The sequence below is a fragment of the Panthera uncia genome, assembly GCF_023721935.1.
Source record: "Panthera uncia isolate 11264 chromosome D3 unlocalized genomic scaffold, Puncia_PCG_1.0 HiC_scaffold_8, whole genome shotgun sequence".
NCBI classification, from domain to species: Eukaryota; Metazoa; Chordata; class Mammalia; order Carnivora; family Felidae; genus Panthera; species Panthera uncia.
In genome coordinates, this window is record NW_026057586.1 from 39530899 (window position 1) to 39554280 (window position 23382).

The 23382-nt window shown below is 38.2% G+C and overlaps 1 protein-coding gene across 1 annotated transcript in view; it reads left to right on the forward strand.

Moving 5' to 3' along the window:
• Positions 1–22467, forward strand: part of KLHL14 (kelch like family member 14) — a 103133-nt gene extending 80666 nt beyond the window's left edge. Inside the window, exons 4-8 of the mRNA XM_049620238.1 lie at positions 4976–5054; positions 11946–12136; positions 12218–12376; positions 16335–16492; positions 20213–22467. Coding sequence (XP_049476195.1) covers positions 4976–5054; positions 11946–12136; positions 12218–12376; positions 16335–16492; positions 20213–20353 — 728 coding nt within the window. The 3' untranslated portion in view covers positions 20354–22467. The remainder of the gene's footprint in view (positions 1–4975; positions 5055–11945; positions 12137–12217; positions 12377–16334; positions 16493–20212) is intronic.
• Positions 22468–23382: the final 915 nt, after the last annotated feature.

The following is a 23382-nucleotide window of genomic DNA, read 5'->3' on the forward strand; positions in this document are numbered from 1 at the left end:
TTCTACTCAGCTAGAGATATTAACTCCTATTAACTCCCTTCACATCATTAGTGATAGGAATGCATTATAATATTTTAATACATATGCATCTATCCTCTCACTGCCCCAGCTTACAGAAAACCAATTTACATTTGTCACTTACTGATGATTGGCTCCCAAAAACACTGCCTGTAGGGAACTTCCTTCCCTCCCCCCTCCTTCTTTTTCCCCCATGTCTGAAAACTGCCACCCATGCTCCATTTTACCTATCACCTAAGGGGTAGTCAACAAACCTGTCTGGTGACAGGGCATCACCACAAAAAAGAGAAGAATTGGGGGAAGAATTAGGAAAAAGTAGAAAAGATGAGAAGGAACTAAAGGAGTGAAGTAACCAAAAATTCTTAAGCTGCTGGTAGAGTCCAATAGAAGCCATAAGAAGGAACAAGTAATTTCTTTTGAGCTCACCTTCCTCACTCTACCACATTCATTTCATCTGAGGTTCATTACCCCTCACCACATCCTTTGCCATCTCCAGAATGCCTTCCTTTTTTTTCTGTCCCCAGTCCTCCATCCTTACCTCTCCTTCACACCAATGACTCTGCCCCTGGAAATTCTTCATCCACATCCACATCCATATCACACCAGTCCTTGCTTAGCCTTTTCTCTGAGTGAAGGCCACTACCAATACAACCAAAGCACAATTGCTAATTTCTGCCACCACTGCTCAGCATGTGAAGGCACTCTGCCCCATTGCTAAAAGGAGGCAGATGTCGGGGCGCCTGGGTGGCTCAGTCGGTTAAGCGTCCGACTTCGGCTCAGGTCACGATCTCATGGTCCGTGAGTTCGAGCCCCGCGTCGGGCTCTGTGCTGACAGTTCAGAGCCTGGAGCCTGCTTCAGATTCTGTGTCTCCCTCTCTCTCTGCCCATCCCCACTCATGCTGTGGCTGTCTCTGTCTTAAAAATAAATAAAACATTAAAAAAAAATAATAAAAATAAAAATAAATAAAATAAAAGGAGGCAGATGTCTTCCTCTAAGTGGAAATTCTAAACCAAACTTCAAAAAGAAACATTCTTATATATGGGGGGTATGCTCTACATTCCTATTAACAGCATTTATCTTCAGATTCTTTTGGAACCTTGAAACCTACTAAGAATATTTTTTTCTAGAATAAAGTGATTACAAATTCTGCAAAAACTCCCTTAGAAACCAACTCTAGACATAATTCTTCCTTGAGCTGGAGCCTCTCTTTGTGGAATCCAAATTTTGGGGGTCATTCTCACTCCTGGAACTCTTAACTCTTTCTGTACACCTCCAAATCAAACTTAATTTACCATCCAATCACACTATCCAGACTCTCACAAGATCCTTAGAACTCATAATATCACGTCCACAAAATCCTCAGAATCCTTCAACTCTCCTCTTAATGATCGCTTCCATTCTTTTCTAATCAAAACCTGGCTATCTTCTGAGAATACTCTTTTCCCAGCCACCCTCTCTAATGGGGACTGCATGGCTCCACCACCTGAGCCCAGAACTTCTTATTATTGGAGGCAGGTAGCTTTTCTACTATCTCTTTATTGTCACTCCCATAACCTTAAAACCCACCACTGTAAAGAATATCTTCAGGGTTTTTTTTTTACCTTCTGCTCTCTCATGTGGCAGCTAGCCACAGTTATCCTGGAAATGACACCTCCTTCACTCTACCCTACTAGTTTTTCACTGTCCATCATCCTCTGATGTCCTTACCTCCCTCCTTACTGGGTTTATAGTCTAGTGCCCATTCCTATGATCACCTTAGCACGTATACCTGCAGTCCTTGCATCCACCTCTCCTTTCATTATACTCTCCTGGTAAAGCCCTGGCCCTGGTTAAACTCAACTCCCTTCCACCTCTTCCCTCTCCTGAGCAACTAAATGTGGATGTAGAAAACCACAGAGCCACACTGGCTGCTAATGAACCATGCTCACTACTGGCCAACTCCACTAAACTTCCCTGGTCAATATACTCTTCCACCCTCCAGGTTAACTCTCTCACACTTTCTCTCTCTTCAAATGCCTCTTTCTCCAAAACCTCTCTCTGCACTCTCAGCTGATGGCCTTGCCTCTTAATTCAAAGAAAATAGAAGCAATCAGAAGATAAAATCTTCATCTTGCTACTACCAAATCTGTTCACTTCCCACCGTTGCTACCCATGTATTTTATCTTCCCTCCTATTTTTGTTTCTGCTTCAACCTAAGACCTATTTCTCATTCCCTCTTGCCTTGTCCCTCAAGGACTTTCCAGTATTTCTGGACTTAAAAATACAATCAAACTACCAAAAAAACCTACTTTTGATGCTGCATCCTCCAGCTATAATCTACTCCTTCCCGTGGCAAAATCCTAAGAAGCATTGCCTTCCTCTTGCATCTGTTTTCTTAGATCTTAGTCAATCTTGTCAAGACTACCATCAGCCTCCATGTTGCCAAATACTATGGTCAATTGTCAGTTGTTCGCTCCTCTTTTTGAAGTACTATTTGACATGGCTTCCAAAATATCATACTTTTCGCTCCTGTCTCTGACAATTCCTTTCCTTTGCTGGTTTTTCTTCTTGTACTCCAGGGCTCTTTCTCAGGACTCTTATTTTCCATGCCCATACCCTCTGTCTAAAGGGTTTTATTTTGTTCTATGATTTTAAATAATATCTCTAGACTAATGGCTCCAAAATTTGCATCTGCAGCCTCATTGAGCTAGTGGCCTACCATATACTTCTACTTTGAGACCCTATAGGTCTCTCAAGGTTAAGTCCACAACAGAACTAATGGTTTCTCTTCCTAATCCTCAAATTCCTCTTGCCTGGTCTTCCGTACTTCAGCAAATTTCATGGCCTTCCATCTAGTTACTCAGGCTCAACATCTGGCAGCCATCCTTAATTGCTTACTTTTTCTCATACCAATACTCAGTCTATCTGAAAATTTTATCGGCACTGCCCATACAATAGATCCCAACATATCTTAATGCCTCCACCTTCATTCAAGCCTCCATCAGCTCTTGCCTTGACTTTTTTTTTTTTAATTTTTTTTAACGTTTATTTATTTTTGAGACAGAGACAGAGCATGAACGGGGCGGGTCAGAGAGAGAGGGAGACACAGAATCTGAAACAGGCTCCAGGCTCTGAGCGGTCAGTACAGAGCCCGACGTTGGCCTCGAACTCATGGACCGCGAGATCATGACCTGAGCCGAAGTCGGCCGCTCAACCGACTGAGCCACCCAGGCACCCCTTGCCTTGACTTTTATAATGGCCTCCTGATAGCTCCCTTGCTTTCAGAGTGGCCCCTTTACAGTCTGTTCTTCACACAATAGCCAGAGTGATCTTTGTAAGAGATAAATTAGGCCATGTTTTTTATTTGCTCAAAACCCTCCAACGACTTCCTACTATTCTTATAACAGAAGACACAATCCTGCACCAGTCCACAAGGCACACTGTGTTCTGGTCCTTGATATGCTTCTGACTTCTGTCTAAGTCACCCCAGTATTCTTGCTGGATTTGAACTCATGGCCAACCCCTGGGACTTCCTACTCACCAAGCCCACTGTGTGAGAGGCTCATTCTGCAGAGAACATCTGTAGGCAGGTAACCATTCTATTTAAACTAGCCTGCCCCCTATCAATCCTTGCTTTATAACATTCGTCTCTACTTGAAAATATATATTTCTTTATTCATTTACAAGAACAGGGACTTTTCCTTTTTTGTTCACCAATATATTCTCAGAACCTGGAGCACATAAGACATACAATAAATGCTCAAAATATATTTATGCAATTAATAATTGTGTTGGATAGACACAAGCATGTACACACACACACACACACACACACACACTCTCTCTCTTATCTGTTTATTCCTGTGGTGAAGTTTAGTACCTGTATTTCAATGTTTAGTTTTACATATATGAACAAAAACATTTTCAGAGTTAACACTTCAAGTGTTATAGATGATTGTCATCTCAGGTGCTACACAGAAAATGGAATACAGTCTTTCATTTCCATTTCTTGCTTTGGTGTCAATCTATATGTAAAATAGGATTCATTTTAATACCTTAAAGGCACTGCTGTGCTTCCTAGGCACAACAGAGGGGAAAAGCTGGTTCACCAGCTATGAGGACTCATGTTTCCCACTTCAGCACATGTACCTGCAACCATGCTTCCCCCAAATACACACACACAGAACTTACATGACGTGAATGGACTAAAACTGATTTCCTAATGCAAACTCTCACTGAAGTGATTGCTGTTATTTCCATGGGGAGAGGGCTAAGAACCACTCCCCAAGAACCACTGCTAGGTTCTTGGATCATTTAAAAAAAAAAAAAAGGATCTAACCACAGATATTACACAAGTTAGTCTCTAGAACAGGGGTGCCTGGGTGGCTCAGTCAGTCAAGTGTCCAACTTCGGCTCAGGTCATGATCTCATGGTTCATGGGTTCGAGCCCCACATCAGGCTCTGTGCTGACAGCTCAGAGACGGGAGCCTGCTTCTGATTCTGTGTCTCCCTCTCTCTCTGCCCCTCCTCTGCTCATGCTGTCTCTCAAAAATAAATAAATGTAAAAAAAAAAAACTTTTTAAAAAGTCTCTGGAACTGATTATTTACAGACAATAAGTTCCTATTTTTAAAACACAAAAATACCAAAATTCAGAAAATTTCCCCCTAACTTTGTGGTAAAACTGGTTTGGTAAACATACTTGCTTTTATCATAATGGCTGATTTAGTTTTGTTCTGACTCATTCCAAAAAATGAAAGAAAGAGAAGATGGAGTGGAAAAGAAGAAAAAGGAAAAATATTTGAGGTGGCACATTTATTCTTCTACTGACCTACTGCTTCTCAGACTGGGCTAACTAGTCCCCCTACTTAATTCATGTGTGTGTTAAACCTGAAAACAGACACATCTTACAAACACTATTAGATGTGCAAAACAACAAAGGAAACTAAGTTTTAAATGTCTCACATATATTTTTACAGGAAAACACAGTACAAATTTTGTCAGTCGATATGATCCTCGATTTAATAGCTGGATACAACTTCCACCCATGCAAGAAAGGTAAGTGTTTGTTTCTTATGTCTGAAACATTTGTGGCTACTTTACAGGAAGCATAGATGCTGAATGGTTTCCTATCACAAATTATGCTAAATGGAGCCAAGGAAAGACATACGAGTCAAAATACAAAATTTGGCCTGGCCCATTTGGAATAACTCCTTTGTTAACTCAATGGGGAAAACTAATCAAGTAAATCAATTATTGGTCCTAATGTAGGAAGAGGAAAAAATGTATGATTGTCTTCCATTATTATATTACTTTGGTTTGTTGGCAAGTGGAGCTAAAATCTCACTGCCTATCCCACTTTTCTTGGTGATAATATATTTAAATCCTATAATTGGAAAAAAAAAAACCCACCATTCTTACAATGGTATGCATTTTGATGCAGAAATTTCAGTCTTAAATTTTCAAGTCTCACTAACTCAAATCTTGTACATTTGCCTTCTCAACTATCCTCCCATTATACATTCAAGAACAGGTCATTTGCTAGCTTTAAAAAAAAAAAAAAGAGTTTTGCAAAGTATCATCTCAGTTTTTTACATATTTGGTGCTCATCTCACCCCAGTCTCCTAGCGGCCAAGGGACGAGTGACTACTAACTATATTTATACTATAAATTTATTTATATACTATACTATATATATACTATATATACTATATATATACTATATATATACTATACTATATTTATATAGTATTTATTTAAATACTATATATTTATACTATATTTATACTATATTTTGCCTCTCCTGGTTGTTACCTACATAAGGCCACACTTTAATATGCATATGCAAATTCTCATGCTAAATTCTGAGCCCTTGATTCTTTTCAAATAATACTTCAGCATCCTCTTGAGCAAAGTATCCGATATAATTGCAATAAGCTGCAACCTATTGCTTCTTCTCAACTGAAGTATTTAAGAAATAACTTTCTTTCCTGTTTCCCTCACGACTCGTCACCTTAACATCTTGTTTATAAACATTCGATTAGATTGAATTACATCACTAAGATCCAATGGGGTCCTTCATAAATTCCAAGTTAAAAATAAGTTTTCGGATAATATCATTTATTCAAAAATGTGCATTCCTGCAGCAGGACAGTATGAATCTACGGTATGAGAAAGCTCCCTATCTAACCCTCTCTTCTCTATAAAAATATTAAAACCCTCTTTCGGGAGACTAAAAGCTATACACTGGAAACGATGAGGCACAATGTAAGAACCACAGACACTTTTGGGAATGTGCAGTTCCAAGGTACCTGAAGAAATGATTCTAAGTCAGTTAATATCCAGACAAAGTTCTCAGTCCTCCTCTCGTGCATACGTGCCTGCATAAAAGCCGCCTGATGTCCTCTCCACTGCACCTTGTTTCTCTCCCTTTGGGGTTATTTCCTGGTTGCTCTTATTGTGGCTGCATCACTCTACCCTTTAATCAAAACCATTCCAAAAAGTTTTCTTTAAGAAACATATTTTAAAAATGAATATCAATAATCTATTGGAAATGTCAGCATCTCATCACCGCGGTCCCCTTTGCTGGGGGGCTGCACACCACGATAATTAACCTTCACGCCTTCCTTTTGGGAGGCATAACTCACGTCGCGGTCAATTATCTCACTCTAGAGCCCCTAAGGATGAGAAGTATTGCTGCAAAACCTAATTAGTAATTTTTTTAAATGTGTATTGTTTACTTGATATTCTATAATGACTTCCTCTGAGGCACTATGGCCTATCATGGCAGGGTCCTACTTAGACAATTTTTAGCAGCTCATTGACCTGATAAAAAGACCTGCCATGGTCTGTCGGCGCCCGGCAGCCACCGTTGACAGGATGGACTGTTTAACGTTTCTTTCTAAGTCATTATGGTATATCATGTCAGGTCCCTAGTAAAAGAAGTTTTTTTTTAGATTTAGAACAATCAACTCGATAGACCAAATAAAGAGCTCCTTACAGAGCTGAGTGGGAAAAGGCAGATCTCACAAATGCCCAGTCAATCTTCTAGCTCCCTATCTCCTATGGGTTGGTTGACCCTGGCAACAATCCATAACCTAAAATGAAATTTTTCTGTCATTGCCAAGCCTCCATTCTAAGTAGCAAATACAGTCAGTTACCATCATGGCTTAATTGGTGAGCACACAAAGAAGAAGAAAAAAAGAAAAAATATATATATGAGACACCCTTCAGATCTGAAGTTTCTTGAAACATTTAATTGAATTAATTGTACATTGTATAGATCATGAATCAGGCTCACCAGAAGTTCCCCCACCTCCCTCCTTCCATTCTTGGTACCAAACTGCTGAGAAGTTACCAAACCGAGAATAATAGAAGCCTGTTGAAAACCACCTCTGGGATAACCCACTCTTCGAGCCGGCTGGACAGATTCTTAGGATATCTCACCTCATCAGAGCTTCTAAAGGAGTGCTATAATCAAAGCGCAGACTATCCCCCAGTTCAGCAGGGAAATGGGCACACTGCTTCTAAGCTTACTCAACCGACTCATAAAATGCATCCCTACTATCTGTGAAATGATTACAGGAAAATACACGCTTAAATGTAATGCTACTGAGTTGTTGTGGTCTCAGATGTAGGATTTGATTCTTCAGGAAAAAGAAGAGGGTAAAAATTAAAACTAAGATCAATAGAAATGCTTTGGTAACTTTACATTTTTCTTCAATAAAAGTAAACATTGTAGGTGTGATTCATCTGGAGCTCTTACCCCTAGCTAGTCTAGAAAAAAAAAAAAAAAAGAAAGAAAAGAAAAAGAAAAAGCAGTTTGGAAAGCACGGACAACAAAGCTTATATTTCACAGAGTAAGACAAAAGCTAGAAGCAATACATAAAAAATGTTTCCAAATTTTAATGGTTACTACAAGCCTTAAGAAACAGTGTGAGACAATATTCTGTCTGAAAAAATCTTTTGTTGTTTTTAACATGATGGTGAAAGTCAAGATTTCAAGCTAAGGTTATAGTAATTCAATCTCATGCTCTAGAATATAAACTGACCATCCAAAGGGTCAGAAAGAACTAGGAAAGACCTGTACAATATGCAGTGTTCACAATGTGTTTGTGGAAGTTGACTACCAGCAACTGGTAGTCTTTTTTAACTTCTCACAATACATTGACTATTATTGCCTCTGGCATTGGGGGAGGAGGGGTGGAGGAGGGGGAGATGAACAACTTGCAATACAAGTAGTGTAATCCCATTTAAAAATTTTCAGTAATCTTGAACTTACTTTCCAAAGAAAAACCAAAACAAAACACCCAAATAGCCTAATTATGTGTGCTCTTCATGTGGGGAGGAGGGGCAGGGAGCACTCCCAAGAGAGACCTGGTATGGTAAAATTTTAGCCTGGAGCAAATGTTCACAGTTGCTGACAGACCATTAACTATCCAGTGTTCCTATAATGTATCTCATGAATTCTCACTTTGGACATGCAAGGGAATAAGTCATAGGCTCAGAATCTTCACTATTGGAGTTTCTACATAAAAATGCAGTTTTAGTCAGGAAGCGGAACCTACTGATTTTTTTTTTTTTTTCCATTTAGATCCTAACAGTGACACTGTGTGGATAAAGCTAGGAGTACACACGAAGCATCAAATTAAGAAAATCTTGGCTAGAAAGACAGCAAGTTCTGACAGGCTCACTCAGTGTCAGTAAGGAAGGAAGGAACCAGGATAGAAAAAAGTGAGAAAACTGAAATTTAGACTAGATGAAAGGAGTGCACACTACTACCAGGAGATTTTGCTCTTATTCTCCATTATCTACACTTATTTGGTGGAGGGTTTTCATACTTGTCATGACTAGCAGGCATTTTCTCTTGTAGACCAGTATCTCGCGCATAGAAGAACTGAACACCTTACGGCCCGCACAGTCCAAATTATTTAAAGATGGCCCGTTAGTAGGATTGGTAAATTAATTATTTCAGAGGCTCTAAAACTTGTTATAGAATCATCATATGGAAGAGGGATTGTGTCGGCGCGAAGAAATATCTGTTACTTTTGCCTATTTTTATAGAATGTCAGGCTTTTCAATGACACATTTTAACTGAGAAGGTAAAACCACTATTAAGACAACCTTGACCTATCTTATTCAATGAGAAAGCAATTGAAATCTGGTTAGATAAATAGAAGGAAGCAATGGACATCTGCAGGCACTTAATTTTGCAACTGTTTTTAGTCTGATTTTATATTTAAATGGGTTTTACTTCTCTGTAACAGGAAATCTCAAAAATTTTAGATTAAGGATTAATCTGATTAAAAAGCTTCTTCCTAATACCTTTCTCCAAACATATTCTCCAAACAATGCATACGTGCAAGACCTATATATGCAACATTTTATTACAATTTTATTACAATTTCAGAGCTTCATGAACCGCTCGGAAGACCCAGGTTAACCAGACTCACTCTATGAAATCTGCCACACCTACTCTTTATTTTCCTTCCTCCTTTCCTCCTTCCTCTTTTTCCATCATTCCTGTTCTTCATCGTCCTTCTGAATTTTCCACAGCACATATTTCTTTCAAAAGCATCAGGAAAATACAGGAAAAAATACAAACAGAGCCAAAATTTTGCTCTAAAATTATCCATGATTTTCAGGACTATTAAAAAAAATAAAAACCATATGATCCACCAATCCCACTTCTGTTTTATATCCAAAAAAAATGAAATCAATATCTTGAAGAGGTATCTGCACTCTCATGTTCATTGCACCATTATTCACAAAAGCCAAGATATAGAAACAACCTAAGTGTCTGTCATCAGATGAATAGATAAAGAAAAGGGGGCATATCTTTACAATGGAGTATTATTTAGCCATAACAGAAGGAAATCCTGCCATTTGTGACCACGTGGATGAAATTAAGGGTCGTTTTGCAAAGTGAAATAAACCAAACAGAGAAAGAGAAACACAGTTACTTATATGTAGAATCTGGAAAAAAAAAAAAAAAAAGAAAAAAGTCAAACTTAAAGAAACAATGGATGGTGGTTGCTAGGGGCCAGGAGATGAGGGAAATGAGGAGAGGCTGGTCAAAAGGTATAAACTTTCAATTATAAGATGCAGAAGTTCTGTGTATCTAATATATAACATAGTGACTATAGTTCATATTGTAGTGTATACTTGAAATTTGCTAAGAGAGTAGAAAACCAAAAAAAAAACAAAAAAACAAAAAACAAAAACAAAAAACAAAAAAAACAAAAAAAACAAAAAAAATAGCTATGTGAGGTGATACATGTGTTAATTAACTTGATTGTGGGAATCCTTCCACAATGTATCTATATATCAAATTATTGCATTGTGACTTTAAATATATTACAACTTTATTTGCCAATTATGCCTCAAAAAAGCTAGAAAAAAATAAAACTGAATACATCAACATCTATAACATATACCATACCTACTGGTAATAAATCACCTACACAAACATTAAAAAATTTCACTGTCATTTAAAATATGGCTAGGCAAAGTTTATATGCAAACATCTTGATGGCTGATTTTTAATAACATTTTTACCTGGATCATGGTAACTGATGGTTCTGACACATGAACAAAAAGCTGGACACTATGACAGCACTTTACATATGCATTTGCAAATAACCCTGTAAAAAAAGGTACCATTAGCATCCCCTTGTTACAAATGAGCAACCTGAGGCTGAGAGGGGTTAACTAATGTGTCAAAGGTCACACATCCAATAAGTCATGTAGCCACGCAATCTGTTCCAGAGACCAAACTGTTAATCAAGACGCTGTCTCCTGCTTCCTAGAGGTTTTGGCACTTTGTAAACACAACTTGGAAAATCTCCTGATAAAAATCTTTAGGACTCTTGATCTTGCTACTGACATTGCCCAAGAGTCTTGGCCCTTATTTTTATGAAGACCATACATTTATCAAACATAAATTATATTCTCTGAGGGGCCTGGCACTTAACAATCGTACTTATTCATATCGTATCCTTATAAAGTGTATTATTCCAGTAGCATCAATGAGAAAAAAAGAAGCAAAGGGTTAAGGACTTGCTTAATATATCAACCTAGTCATCCTAACTCCAAATTTTCAGGTCCCCTTTGAACATTTATTCTCCCTCAGCTCTCATGTCTTACTAGTTACTGAGTCTTACATCGTCCTTTAAAATATCTTTTGCTCAGCTCTTCTGTGTCTTCCATAAAACTCTACTTCAGGTCCTCAATATCTCACTCTTATTTTATGGTCTACCTCAGGATTGGTCTCCCTTTCAACACAGCTTGTGTCTTTTATCTTTGAAGGCATAATGGGATAATTTAATGAATTGCCTCTCTTGAAAAGAGACTAAAAAATATCCTGTAGCTTTGTAAGAAACAACACTAAAAGCTCTATCAGTGAAATTCCTACGATTAGTTTGTATAAGAACAAAATTTCAGCACTCTATTCAGTTCACAAAAGTTTCTCTATTTGTGGTAGTACTGGGAAGAAAAAAAATGATAATTGAAGAAAAATTTTGATGATGTAGTTCTCTTATAAATTGGGAACAATGACCCTTGAAGGACCATGAAAAAAGTGAATGTCAAGATAATTTATTATTGTTACATTATCTACCTCATTTTTCACTTTGTCTTACTAAGCTGTGATATCTGTACAAGGTACCAAATATCCCAAACATTAGTGAACACTTTAACAGTGTATAAAAAAGCAAGATAAAAGAAGCTGAAACAGGGTTGGTGACTTTCTCCTCTACTGTTACTTTAATATGAAATTGCTAACCAGAACAGGCAATGCGTACAATTACTGTAAAGGTCTCAGATTTAGAAGGGAGCTGTGTGTGTTATTTCCAAATTTCTGCAACCCTTTCTAGGGCGGGATGTACCTTCTTTTCCCTAACTGACGGAGCCCCTTTTGTGATTTATGGTGGGTTGTTGTTTTCATTGTAGAAGAGCCAGTTTCTATGCATGTCGGTTGGACAAGCATTTATACGTTATTGGTGGAAGGAACGAAACCGGCTATTTGTCCAGCGTGGAGAGCTATAACCTAGAAACGAACGAATGGCGTTATGTGTCCTCTTTGCCCCAGCCTCTGGCTGCTCACGCAGGAGCAGTGCACAATGGGAAGATATACATTTCAGGCAAGTCATTCCTCCACTTTCTGTTCCAAACTTCAGTTCCAAGGCACTTTCTTGACTTGTATGTATATGTTTAATTCACAGGGGGTGTACACAATGGAGAGTATGTCCCATGGCTATATTGCTATGACCCTGTAATGGATGTCTGGGCTCGAAAACAAGATATGAACACAAAACGCGCCATCCACACTTTGGCTGTAATGAATGATCGCTTGTATGCAATTGGAGGAAATCATTTGAAAGGTCTTTTTCTTTCTTTTTTTTTTTTTTTAAATCACAATATCATTTGCATCTCATGTTTCTTGCTAAGGGGGTTTCTCGTTAGATAATCATAGTTAACCAAGTAAAAAACATGTTGACCAAATAAAATCTACTCTGTGTAAATTAGCTGTACCCTTGGGCAGGCATTTATTTTGGCTCCTCTGCAGATAGGATTATTTTTAAGTTACCACACACATTAAAGAAATGAATAATGATGTCAACAGAAAGTAAAAAACGGAAACATTAATAACTGAAAGCACAAACAATTTGTTGTAACAATGAATTCAGTAAAATAAATTATTCCCTATCTCCGAAGTTATAGCAATAAATTTTTTCCAGAAAATTGTTTTTTGTAGTGATCATAAAGAACTTCAGCCATAGCTGCACAAAGAAGCTAATACGTGATTTTTCTTAAAGAAAACATTTAGTAGAATTTCATGTCTAAATTTGGAATTATTTCTTTTAAGAGTTGAACACCAAACCTATGCTTCTCAAATTCTACTTGCTTTTTTAATAAAAAAAAAAAAAAAAACCACATGATATTTTTAGAGTTTTGTTTGGGCTCCTCTCCTCTCCATATATCGGTATAACTACCACCTTTTTTTTTTAGTTTATTCATTTGAGAGAGAGAGAGAGAGAAAGTGAGCACGCAAGTGGGGGAGGGGCAGAGAGAGAGAGGAAGACACAAAATCTAAATCAGGCTCCAGGCTCTGAGTTGTCAGTACAGAGCCCAACGTGGGGCTCGATCTCACGAACTGTAGATCATGACCTGAGCCCACATCGGATGCTTAACCCACTGAGCCACCCAGGTGCCCCTGACTACAACTTTTTGTAGTTTACGTGCATGTCTGTAACTATCTACGTGCATATCACACTGAATTTGACAGGAAAGCAGAGAGAACTGTGTTGTTAAGATCCCTGAACTGCATTGGGCCTCAGTTTTCTTACCTAAAAATGAAGAAACTGGTATAGATGATCTCTAAAATCTCCTCTAGCTCTGACCTGCCATGATCCTTGAAATTGAACCAAATGTGAAACAGGCCATCCAAGTATGGTAGATAAGGCCTTCTAGGCATTTATTTTTCCATCATACAACCATCTAAAAAATGATAGATGTAGACATTCCTTTCTGGTTCTCCCAATACATATATACCCCTAACATAATAAAGACCACACAGGTGTAATTTTTATGTAAATATTTCCAAGTTCGTATTCAATCAGAAACGTCAATACCCTACCTAGTCTATGCTGCTCACCTTTGTACTCTCCCCAGTGGGAAGGGATTGATTACCTTTGCTGCTGCAACTTTTCCCTTTTTATTCTTTTTTCTTTCATTGCTTCTCTTTCATCTCAAGCCATACACCATTCCTTCTCATCAAAATATTTGTATGCAGTATTAACTTTGTAGCTTTCTACATTAAAATGTGATTTCTACTAATTTATTTTGCATAATGATGACTAAACATTCTAGGAATTTTTAAAAAATGTTTATTTAGTTTTGAGAGAGAGAGAGAGAATGCGAGTGAAGGAGGGGCAGAGAGAGAGAGGGAGACAGAGAATCCTAAGCAGGCTCCACACTGTCAGCACAGAGCTCAACATGGGGCTCCACCCCATGAACCATGAGACTATGACCTGAGCCGCAATCAAGAGTCAGATGCTCAACAAACTGAGCCACCCAGTTGCCCCACATTCTAGGAAGCTTTAATATTTGAGGTTATACTTGCACAGGGTAATGACAACCTAAATGCGAACACACACACATCAAAGTTAGGTCAACTCAGGAAGGCATTATGGTGTAGAGAGAAGGGTATGGATCTGGGTTCCAGTTATGCACTTGTGGTTGTGTGGTCTTACTCAAGACACTTAATCCCATGTCTATAAAAGAGGGGTAATTATCTTTTCCTTATAGTTTTTGAGGCTTATCATCAACATATGTCATATGTGTAGCGGGCACCAAGAAGGCATACGTATCCTCCTATGATGCCACTAGAACTTCAGAACTGGAAATTTTCCCCAGTCCTCATTCCAATTATCCATGCTTCAGAAATTATCATCAATAATCTTACAGGAAAGGAATATACCACAGAATTCCAGTAAATCCTTCACTCTACTGTTCTCAAATCTATGTGATTTATTTTATGTAAGAAGTTAGTGGCCTGAAATAATTTGTCCGCTTCTTCAAGAATGAAAATTATTCTACTTTTTGGTCTATCTTTTTAATTACTTTGAAGAGTCCAGTAGGTTGATTTTGATTGAGTGTACGCATTGTAATTGTCAGCTAGCAAATATCCATTGCACACATGTAAAGAGAAGAAAAACATTATCAAGGATTTGGTCTGTTCAGTGACCAGGAAGCACTCCCCCTCCAGATTTTTGACTTTCTAAATTAAAGGCAGGGCTCCAGTGGAGTCTAAGAATTTAAGTTGTTCTCTGCAACCCACTTACTGCCCCAGTCACTGAAAAACTTCATCAGAGGTGAGAGAAGAAGCCCTCAGTGAAAGTTAGCCCCCTACTCAACCTTGATCCTTAGTAGATATTGGAAACTATTCACTTCATCATAGTTGCTTATAAACATAAACTGTTGAAAAAGGTAAAAGATTCTGAACATCATTTAATTAAAACAGTTTGATTGGGCACCTGGGTGGCTGAGTTGGTTAAGCATCTGACTTTGGCTCAGGTTATGATCTCACAGTGTGTGAGTTTGAGCCCCACATCAGGCTCTGTGCTGACAGCTCAGAGCCTGGAACCTGCTTCGGATTCTGTGTCCCTCTCTCTGTCCCATCCCAGCTTGCACACTCTCTCTCTCTCTCTTTCTCAAAAATAAATAAACATTAAAAAAATTTTTTTAAACATTTTGAGAGTTAAATATTCGTTTAGGAAAAGCAATACAGTTTAGCCTGTAATAATATGAGCTCAGAAGCCTGTTTGCCTGAGTTTAAACCTCAGCCTATCTACTTACTGGTTGTGTGACTTACTCAAGTCATTATTTCTCTCTTGCTCTCAGTTTTCTCCTCTCTAAAATGAATATAATGGCATAACTATCTCATGGGGTGGTTGAGAGGAATTAAGTGAATTCATCTACAGAAAGCATTTGGAAGACAACCAGCTTATTGTAAGCACTCTATAAAATGCTTACGTTTAATTATTTTAAACCTTTTAAATAAGGTTTTAATAAACATTTTAAAATAAGATATACCCCCATGTAATCAACATTTACCAATGACATTGAGTCAGACATTCTTGCTTTGACTGAATTGGACATACCCAGAGTTTGTTTTAGGTCTCTCGTAACATGTCTCCCTATTTCACTAGTAAACTTATACCTTTGTCTCTTTAAAAACACAATTATCTATTTTGTAGCCCTAGAGCTATTTTTAAAAGAACTCCTAGCCTTGGGGCACCTGAGTGGCTCAGTTGGTTTCAGCTCAGGTCATGATCTCACAGTTTGTGAGTTCAAGTCATGTGTCGGAAATCCGTGCTGACAGTGTAGAGCCTGCTTGGGATTCTCTCTCTCCCTCTCTCTCTGCCCCTCCCAGCTTGTGCTCTCCCTCTGTCTCAAAATAAGTAAATAAACTTGAAGAAGAAGAAGATGAAGGAGGAGGAGGAGGAGGAGGAGGAGGAGAAGGAGGAGGAGGAGGAGGAGAAGGAGAAGCCCTAGCCCTGAATTGGGACCCTGAGAGTTTATTCTTTTTTATTTTTTTTATGTTTACTTATTTTAGAGAGAGAGCATGCGAGAGGGAGTGGGGGAGGGGCAGAGAAAGGGGGACAGAGGATCTGAAGCAGGCTCTGTGCTGACAGCAAAGAGCCTGATGTGGGGCTCAAATTCACCAACCGTGAGATCATGACCTGAGCCGAAGTCGGATGCTTAACCGACTGAGCCACTCAGGCAGCCACCCTGAGAGTTTATTCTTATGTGGTTCCATTTTGCTATGTCACTTAGGTTTTTCCCACCTTGACGTAATGCTTGTGGAATGCTATGACCCAAAAGGTGACCAGTGGAATATTCTCCAAACTCCCATTTTGGAAGGTCGAAGTGGCCCTGGCTGTGCAGTGCTTGATGACAGCATCTACCTTGTGGGTGGCTACAGCTGGAGTATGGTATGTGTCCACATTTCCTCATCCTCTCCTTCTGTTTGTGCTTACTTTGTGTTTCCCTCTAAATGTTACCACCTACACATAAACCTTTTTTTTTTTCACTTAAATTTTATTTAGTTAACATACAGTGCAATATTGGTTTCAGGAGTAGAATTCAGTGATTGATCGCGTATATACAACACCCAGTGCTCATTACAACAAGTGTCCTCCTTACTACCCATCACCCGTCTAGCCCATCCCCCACCCACCTCCCTCAATCAACCCTCAGTTTGTTCTCTATCATTAAAAGTCTTCTGTGGTATCTTTTCCTCTCTCCTCTTTCCACCACCCCCACCCCGATATGTTCATCTGTTTTGTTTCTTAAATTCCACATATAAGTGAATCATATAGTATTTCTTTTTCTCTGATCGACTTATTTCACTTAGCATAATACATTCTAGCTCCATCCACATCATTCCAAATGGGAAGATTTCATTCTTTTTGATAGCTGAGTAACATTCCATTGTATATACATACCACAACTTCTTTATTCATCAGTCAGTGGACATTTGGGCTTTCTCCATAGTTTGGTTATTGTTGATAATGTTGCTATAAACAGTGCAGGTACTCCTTTGAATCTGTATTTTAGTATCCTTTGGGTAAACACCTAATAGTGCAGTAGCTGGATCATAGGGTAATTCTATTTTCACTTTTTTGAGGAACTTCCATACTGTTCTCTAGAGTGGCTCTACCAGTTTCCATTCCCATGAACAGTGCAAGAGAGTTCCCCTTTCTCAGCATCCTCCAACACCTGTTGTCTATTTTAGCCATTCTGACAGGTGTAAGGTGATATCTCATCATGTTTTTTATCTTGATTTCCCTGATGGTCAGTGATGTTGAGCATCTTTTCATGTGCCTGTTAGCCATCTGGATGTCTTCTTTGGATAAGGATCTATTCATATCTTCTGCCCATTTCTTAACTGGGTTGTCTGTTTTTTTGATGTTGTGTTTGATAAGTTCTTTATAGATTTTGGATACTGACTCTTATCAGTATGTTGTTTGCAAATATCTTCTCCCATTCCATAGTCTGCCTTTCAGTTTTGTTGTTTCCTTCACTGTGCAGAAGTTTTTATCTTGATGACATCTCTATAGTTCATGTTTGCTTTTGTTTCCCTTGCCTTTAGCGACGTGTCTAGTAAGAAGTTGCTCTAGCCAAGGTCAAAGAGGTTGCTGCCTATGTTCTCCTCTAGGATTTTAATGGTTTCCTGTCTCACATTTAGGTCTTTCATCCATTTTGAATTTATTTTCACACATAAACCTTTTAAGAGTATCATGCTTGTATGCTAGGAGTAAGTTACTTTAAGTAATAAAATAGAATTGGTGTGGTTGCTATTGAGCTGTCTTGCTGTCTGATCAACTATATCCCCAAATGCAGTAGGTCTCTACTTCTCTCTTCTCGCCATGCTTTTGGGATTCTGGCTTTCCAACTAAAGTAAAGATACTGAAGTGGTTTTACAAATATTGCATTGAAATTGTTTGAATAGTTTGTTGAATTGTTTGAATTGTCTGAAAAGTTTCTGACCAGTAAGGCATAAACACTTGAACCTGTTAAATATCCACAAATTCCCTTTAGGATATATAATTTTCCATGGCTTTTCACTTTCCCCCATCTTTATCAGGAAAATTTCCAAGGTTACACAAAAATTGAGAGTACAATGAACTCTTGTTAACCCAGCATCCAGCTTCAACATCCATCAAAATTTTAGCATACTTCATCTATTCACCCTTAAAAAGTTTTGGCTGAAGTATTTCATCCTACACGCTTCAGTATTTATCTTTAAAAAAGTGTTCGTTTATGGGGGTGTCTGGGAGGCTCAGTCGGTTGAGTGTCCGACTTCAGCTCAGGTCATGATCTCACAGTTTGTGACTTCGAGCCCCACGTTGGGCTCTGTGCTGACAGCTTGGAGCCTGGATCCTGCTTCAGGTTCTGTGTCTCCCTCTCTCTACCCCTTCCCCACTCATGCTCTGTCTCTCTCTGTCTCTCAAAGATGAATAAATGTTAAAAAAAAAAAAAATTAAAAAAATAAAAAAGTATTCGTTTATGTAAACACACTGTTATCTCACCCAACAAAATTAACTATAATTCCCTTATTCTACATTCAAAGTTCTCCTATTCACTTGTAAAAATATATATATATTTCGGGGTGCCTGAGTGGCTCAGTTAAGCGTCCGACTTCAGCTCAGGTCATGATCTTGTGGTTTGTGAGTTCGAGCCCCACATCAGGCTCTGTGCTGACAGCTCGGAGCCTGGAGCCTGCTTCGGATTCTGTGTCTCCCTCTCTCTCTGGCCCTCCCATGCTCATGCTCTGTCTCTCTCTGTCTTTCAATAATAAATAAACATTTAAAAAAATTTTTTAAATATATATATATTTTAAGTTGATATGTTCAAGTCAGAATCCAATACCCTCACTTGTATTTGGTTATTATATCTCATCCATCTCTTGCAATCTGGAAAATCACCCCACTCCACTTCTTCGTCCATGCCATTAACTTGTTGAAAAAAACAGGGTCAGTTATTAGAGAGAAAAGCTGACATTCTGGAATTAGCTAATGATTACCTTGCGATATCATTTAATACAGTCTCTGTCTCCATATTTCCTCTAAAACTGGAAGTTAGACATAAGGACTTAACACAAGTTCAGCCTGTTTCTTTTTTAAATTTATTGTGCTCCTTATTTCTTCTCTTTTGTTAAGAACACTTGAGGAGGTGGCCATGTAGTTCGAATTACATCACATTACATCACATAGACACGTATGGCCTTATGGTCTACACATTCACTTTTTAAATGATGACTGTTGATTTATAGGTGTTGGTTTCTTAATATTAATTTGGGGTATTAATAATATTAGCTTATTTCTTTTGCATCAAACGAGGTTCTTGTATAATGTTTGGGGTGAGTTTTAAAAAGGTATTAGTTATATGTAGGCAAATATACATTGAACTACATATTCATAAGGGGTTTGTTCACTGGTGCACATTACTAGCTGCAAGAGTGGACACATTTAGAACCAGGTACCAGGAGGACACTTTCAAAAAATGATGACCAGGTTGGTTGGAATTTTGGGGTTTTGCCTGTGCTAAAAGCCAAATTACTTTGGTTTTAGAAGCGAAATGTCATACAAGCACTACCCCCAGAGGTTGACAAAGGAAACGAGATTAAAGACATTTTTTTTTTAATTTCTCATGTGGCCACTTGAAAATAAATCAATGTGCAAAGAAGTTGACAAGCCCTCTTGTCCGGCTTATTTTGAACTAGTTTTGAATCTTATCTCTTATTCCCTACAGTAGTAAAATAAAACCAGAAAAGTGAGGCAATGATTTAAAATTGACCAAATTGTTTGACCCAAATTATTTGAAAATCTAAGATGAATTTTTTTTTAACTGAAACCAGCTGGATAAATTCCAATTTTTGGTCCATTATTTTAAAGGATTTTGCTGATCATCTAGGTGCTGAAGGCGCTCGACTTTTATTATTAATCACAGACACACACACAGATTTTGCAATCTTGCAAATCTCAGATTTGCCTGTAGAAAAAACAGTTTCAAATCCACCGCTTTCATTTGGAACTTTTTAGCAAGAGCAGAGAATTGACATTTTCTTTCCAATGTAAATGTGAGAAGTAGGATTGCCATTGCACTTCTCGGAACATTCTTCCCTAAACGCCCCCCCTCTGCCATTACAGGGGGCCTACAAATCATCCACAATATGCTACTGCCCGGAAAAAGGCACCTGGACAGAACTGGAAGGGGATGTAGCAGAGCCACTGGCAGGTCCTGCCTGCGCACCGGTTATCTTGCCCGCCTGTGTACCTTACAACAAATAATGCCAGGGAACCCTGGAATGAACACTCTCACATTCTAGGAAACAATGACAGCTGACATCACTATTGTACTAGGAACAGTGCATCTAATGGCACAACTGCCGAAACCCGCCCTTGGTTTCTAATGATTTACAAGTAATGACAAAAGAAAAAGACCTGTTCTTGAACAGATACTGTGTCTGCAACTCGGATCACACCAAACTTCCTGTGGTGACAGACTCTTCCATTTCAGACTGGTTTTAACTTGTCCCAGCTTTACGAAAACTCCTCATATGGATCTTAGCGTTCAAAAGGAGAAAGATACAATACAGAAGAGTGCCCCAGACAGACCTAAGATCAGTATTGTGCATTGTAGTCTACCTGCATGTGACCTATGTTGAAGTTTTGGGGATATTGTGTTCATGAACGATCCAGAATTCGACCCACTGAAATACTTACACTGCATTACAGAAATTGCCACTCGATTCTATATTCCTAACCTGTGGCTCCTTCACAGACTCCATAGGCAACACAGTTATAGAAAATCATATAAGATTAAAGGGGAACATGTTTGTTTCTATATAACTTCATTTCATGTACCGCCTGCCCCTTACAGCACCTCACGGGATCACAGAAGAGGAAGATGTTGGCTCTCATAGCAATTGCTTTCTGCCCTGTGGGCTCTAGGCTAGCCAGTCACAATTTGTGTCCTCAATTTTATATGAAAGATTAAGACAAAACATACTATGTCACTATTCATTCCACAGAAGCTCATGTTTTGTCTTTTTTTTTTACAGTATATAAAAAAGTAGTGAACACATCTGTTATTTCCTTCAAAAGGTAGGACTGACAAAGTTTTCGTACAATATTGAAGAGATTCTGTTGGATAACACGTCTGACCCAAACTTAACCTATGATGAAACTGGGAGATTGCTTTCAGGAATTCAGGGATGAAAAGAAAGAAAAAATTTCTTTTAAGTGCCATCCCAGTTGTCTCTCTTTCCCTAAAACACACCACTTAAAAGAGCCACAAGAACGAATTATAGCTCTTAACAAATATGTCTCCCTCTTCCTCACCTCTGGCTCTAGAAATGGCTCTGGATTTGGCTCTAGGAAAGCACATGACTTACCCTGATTATTCTTCAACTCATCATATTTGTTTGTTATCACCAAAGATGCCTGAGATCAGTTAGCTGAACAATTGCTAGTTGTCTTTAGAAGCATGAGGAATGTAGGAGCAGAAGGTCAGGAGAGCATGAGATAGTTTTCAACGTGAACACTCAAAAGAGCAAAACTGGAAGGAACATGAATTTGATTTTCAAGCGCTTCAGAGCTGAAACAACAGTTAATACTAAATTGTAGCCTAAAATGTTTTTTAATTACCCAGAGGTGTTGTTGAATCCCTCCACAAAAGTGTCATTCAAAACAACAACATGGGGAAGCCACAGACTAAAAATGCCTTGGTGATAAACTTTCACCGTGGAGCATGTCGAGATAGATGGGTGTACTGGAATCCAATGCCGTTTCTACAGTAAAGTGCAATCTTTGTTGTTTTTGTATTTATTTGTATGTTCAGATCCAAAGGATCCGTTGTAAAAATATATATATAAATATATATATATATTCAGTGCAATCAACTTTCATTTCTTTTTCCTTGAAAACATATATATAGGAAAGAAAAGTTACAGTACTTGGGAAAAATCCCAGCTGACGTCACGAAGAGAACAAGGTCTGCTTCAGAACCTTTTTTGTCAACTGTCACCATTTCTTCTGAAAGTCACAGTTTATACAAGGATATTCACTTTCCTTAGACTTGTTCTTCATTTATTTTTTATTTCTAGCCAAAATAAATAAGAGCATTTATGAGAACTGTAAGTAAAGCTTTCTGTATTTCAGAAAGGCACAAACTATTAGAAGTGAATAGTGAATAAGTAAGTCACAGAGATTGTAAATTTTGTACAGTATTAGAATGTGTAAATGAAGCTTGCTTGGAAGGGGAAAACTTTAAATAAAAACTTTATGTACTAATTCAACTGTCTCATACTCCTACTTATAAGGCATATGTATAAATCTCTACACTGAATTGTTTAAAGGTTTACAATATGTAAATACCTAAATATTTTTATTCTGCTGATACATTTTATACGTTCATTTAGCTTCCTGGAATATATAAATGTATACAGTATGGACAATGCAAAAAATTATGGAATGCTTCTGAAAAAATGTGTTAAAAATAATGAGTAGAGGGGTGGCTCGGCTGGCTCGGTCAGTAAAACATGTGACTTGATCTTGGGATTGTGAGTTCAAGCCCTATGTTGGGTGTAGAGCTGACTTAAAAAGCTTTTTTAAAAAATCATGATTAGAATCTGATTTATCCACTGCAAGAGTGGCATAAGTTATCTAAGATCTAATAACTCTTTGTGTAAATTATTAGAAGTACCATATGTATTAAACAGCACTGTCACACTTTCTAAAGAATAAGTGAATCACACGCTAATTAGAACAATTATCTAAATACATAGTATTTAGTTGTGTTTTATTTTTTAAAATCTGAGAAAGAAGTGCAGTGCAAAGAAAGGGTGTGGGAGACAGTAGGGGAAACTGAGGCATGTCACTGGAGGTAGAAGTTGGTCAACCTTCTAGGCAAAGAGGTATGAAGGGTTGGAAGCTATTTCCTGAAACCTGCAAGTTAGAAGAACCTACTTGAATTTTTCCCAGCCAAATGTACCTTTGTTGATGACTAAACTCACAATTGGGGATCATTTGATCCCTCCTAGTATTCCATGAAAGCAACAGAAATGGGGTTTCTGTGTTTGTCTACTGAATCTTCACCTCTCCATGCTTGCTGTGAGGTAGTCTCTGTTACCATCTTCTCCTGAGCCAATTGGCTAGTTGCTGTAGGGATTCTTCCAAATGGCCTGAATCCCCAAAAGCTCCAGTACTAACCAAATATCATGGGCAGTTAAACAAAAATTTGTCTTTTTCTTAATCCCATGAAACCACCTACTTAAGTCCATAACTAGACTGGCAAAAACTGGGAGAGTCAGCGTAGG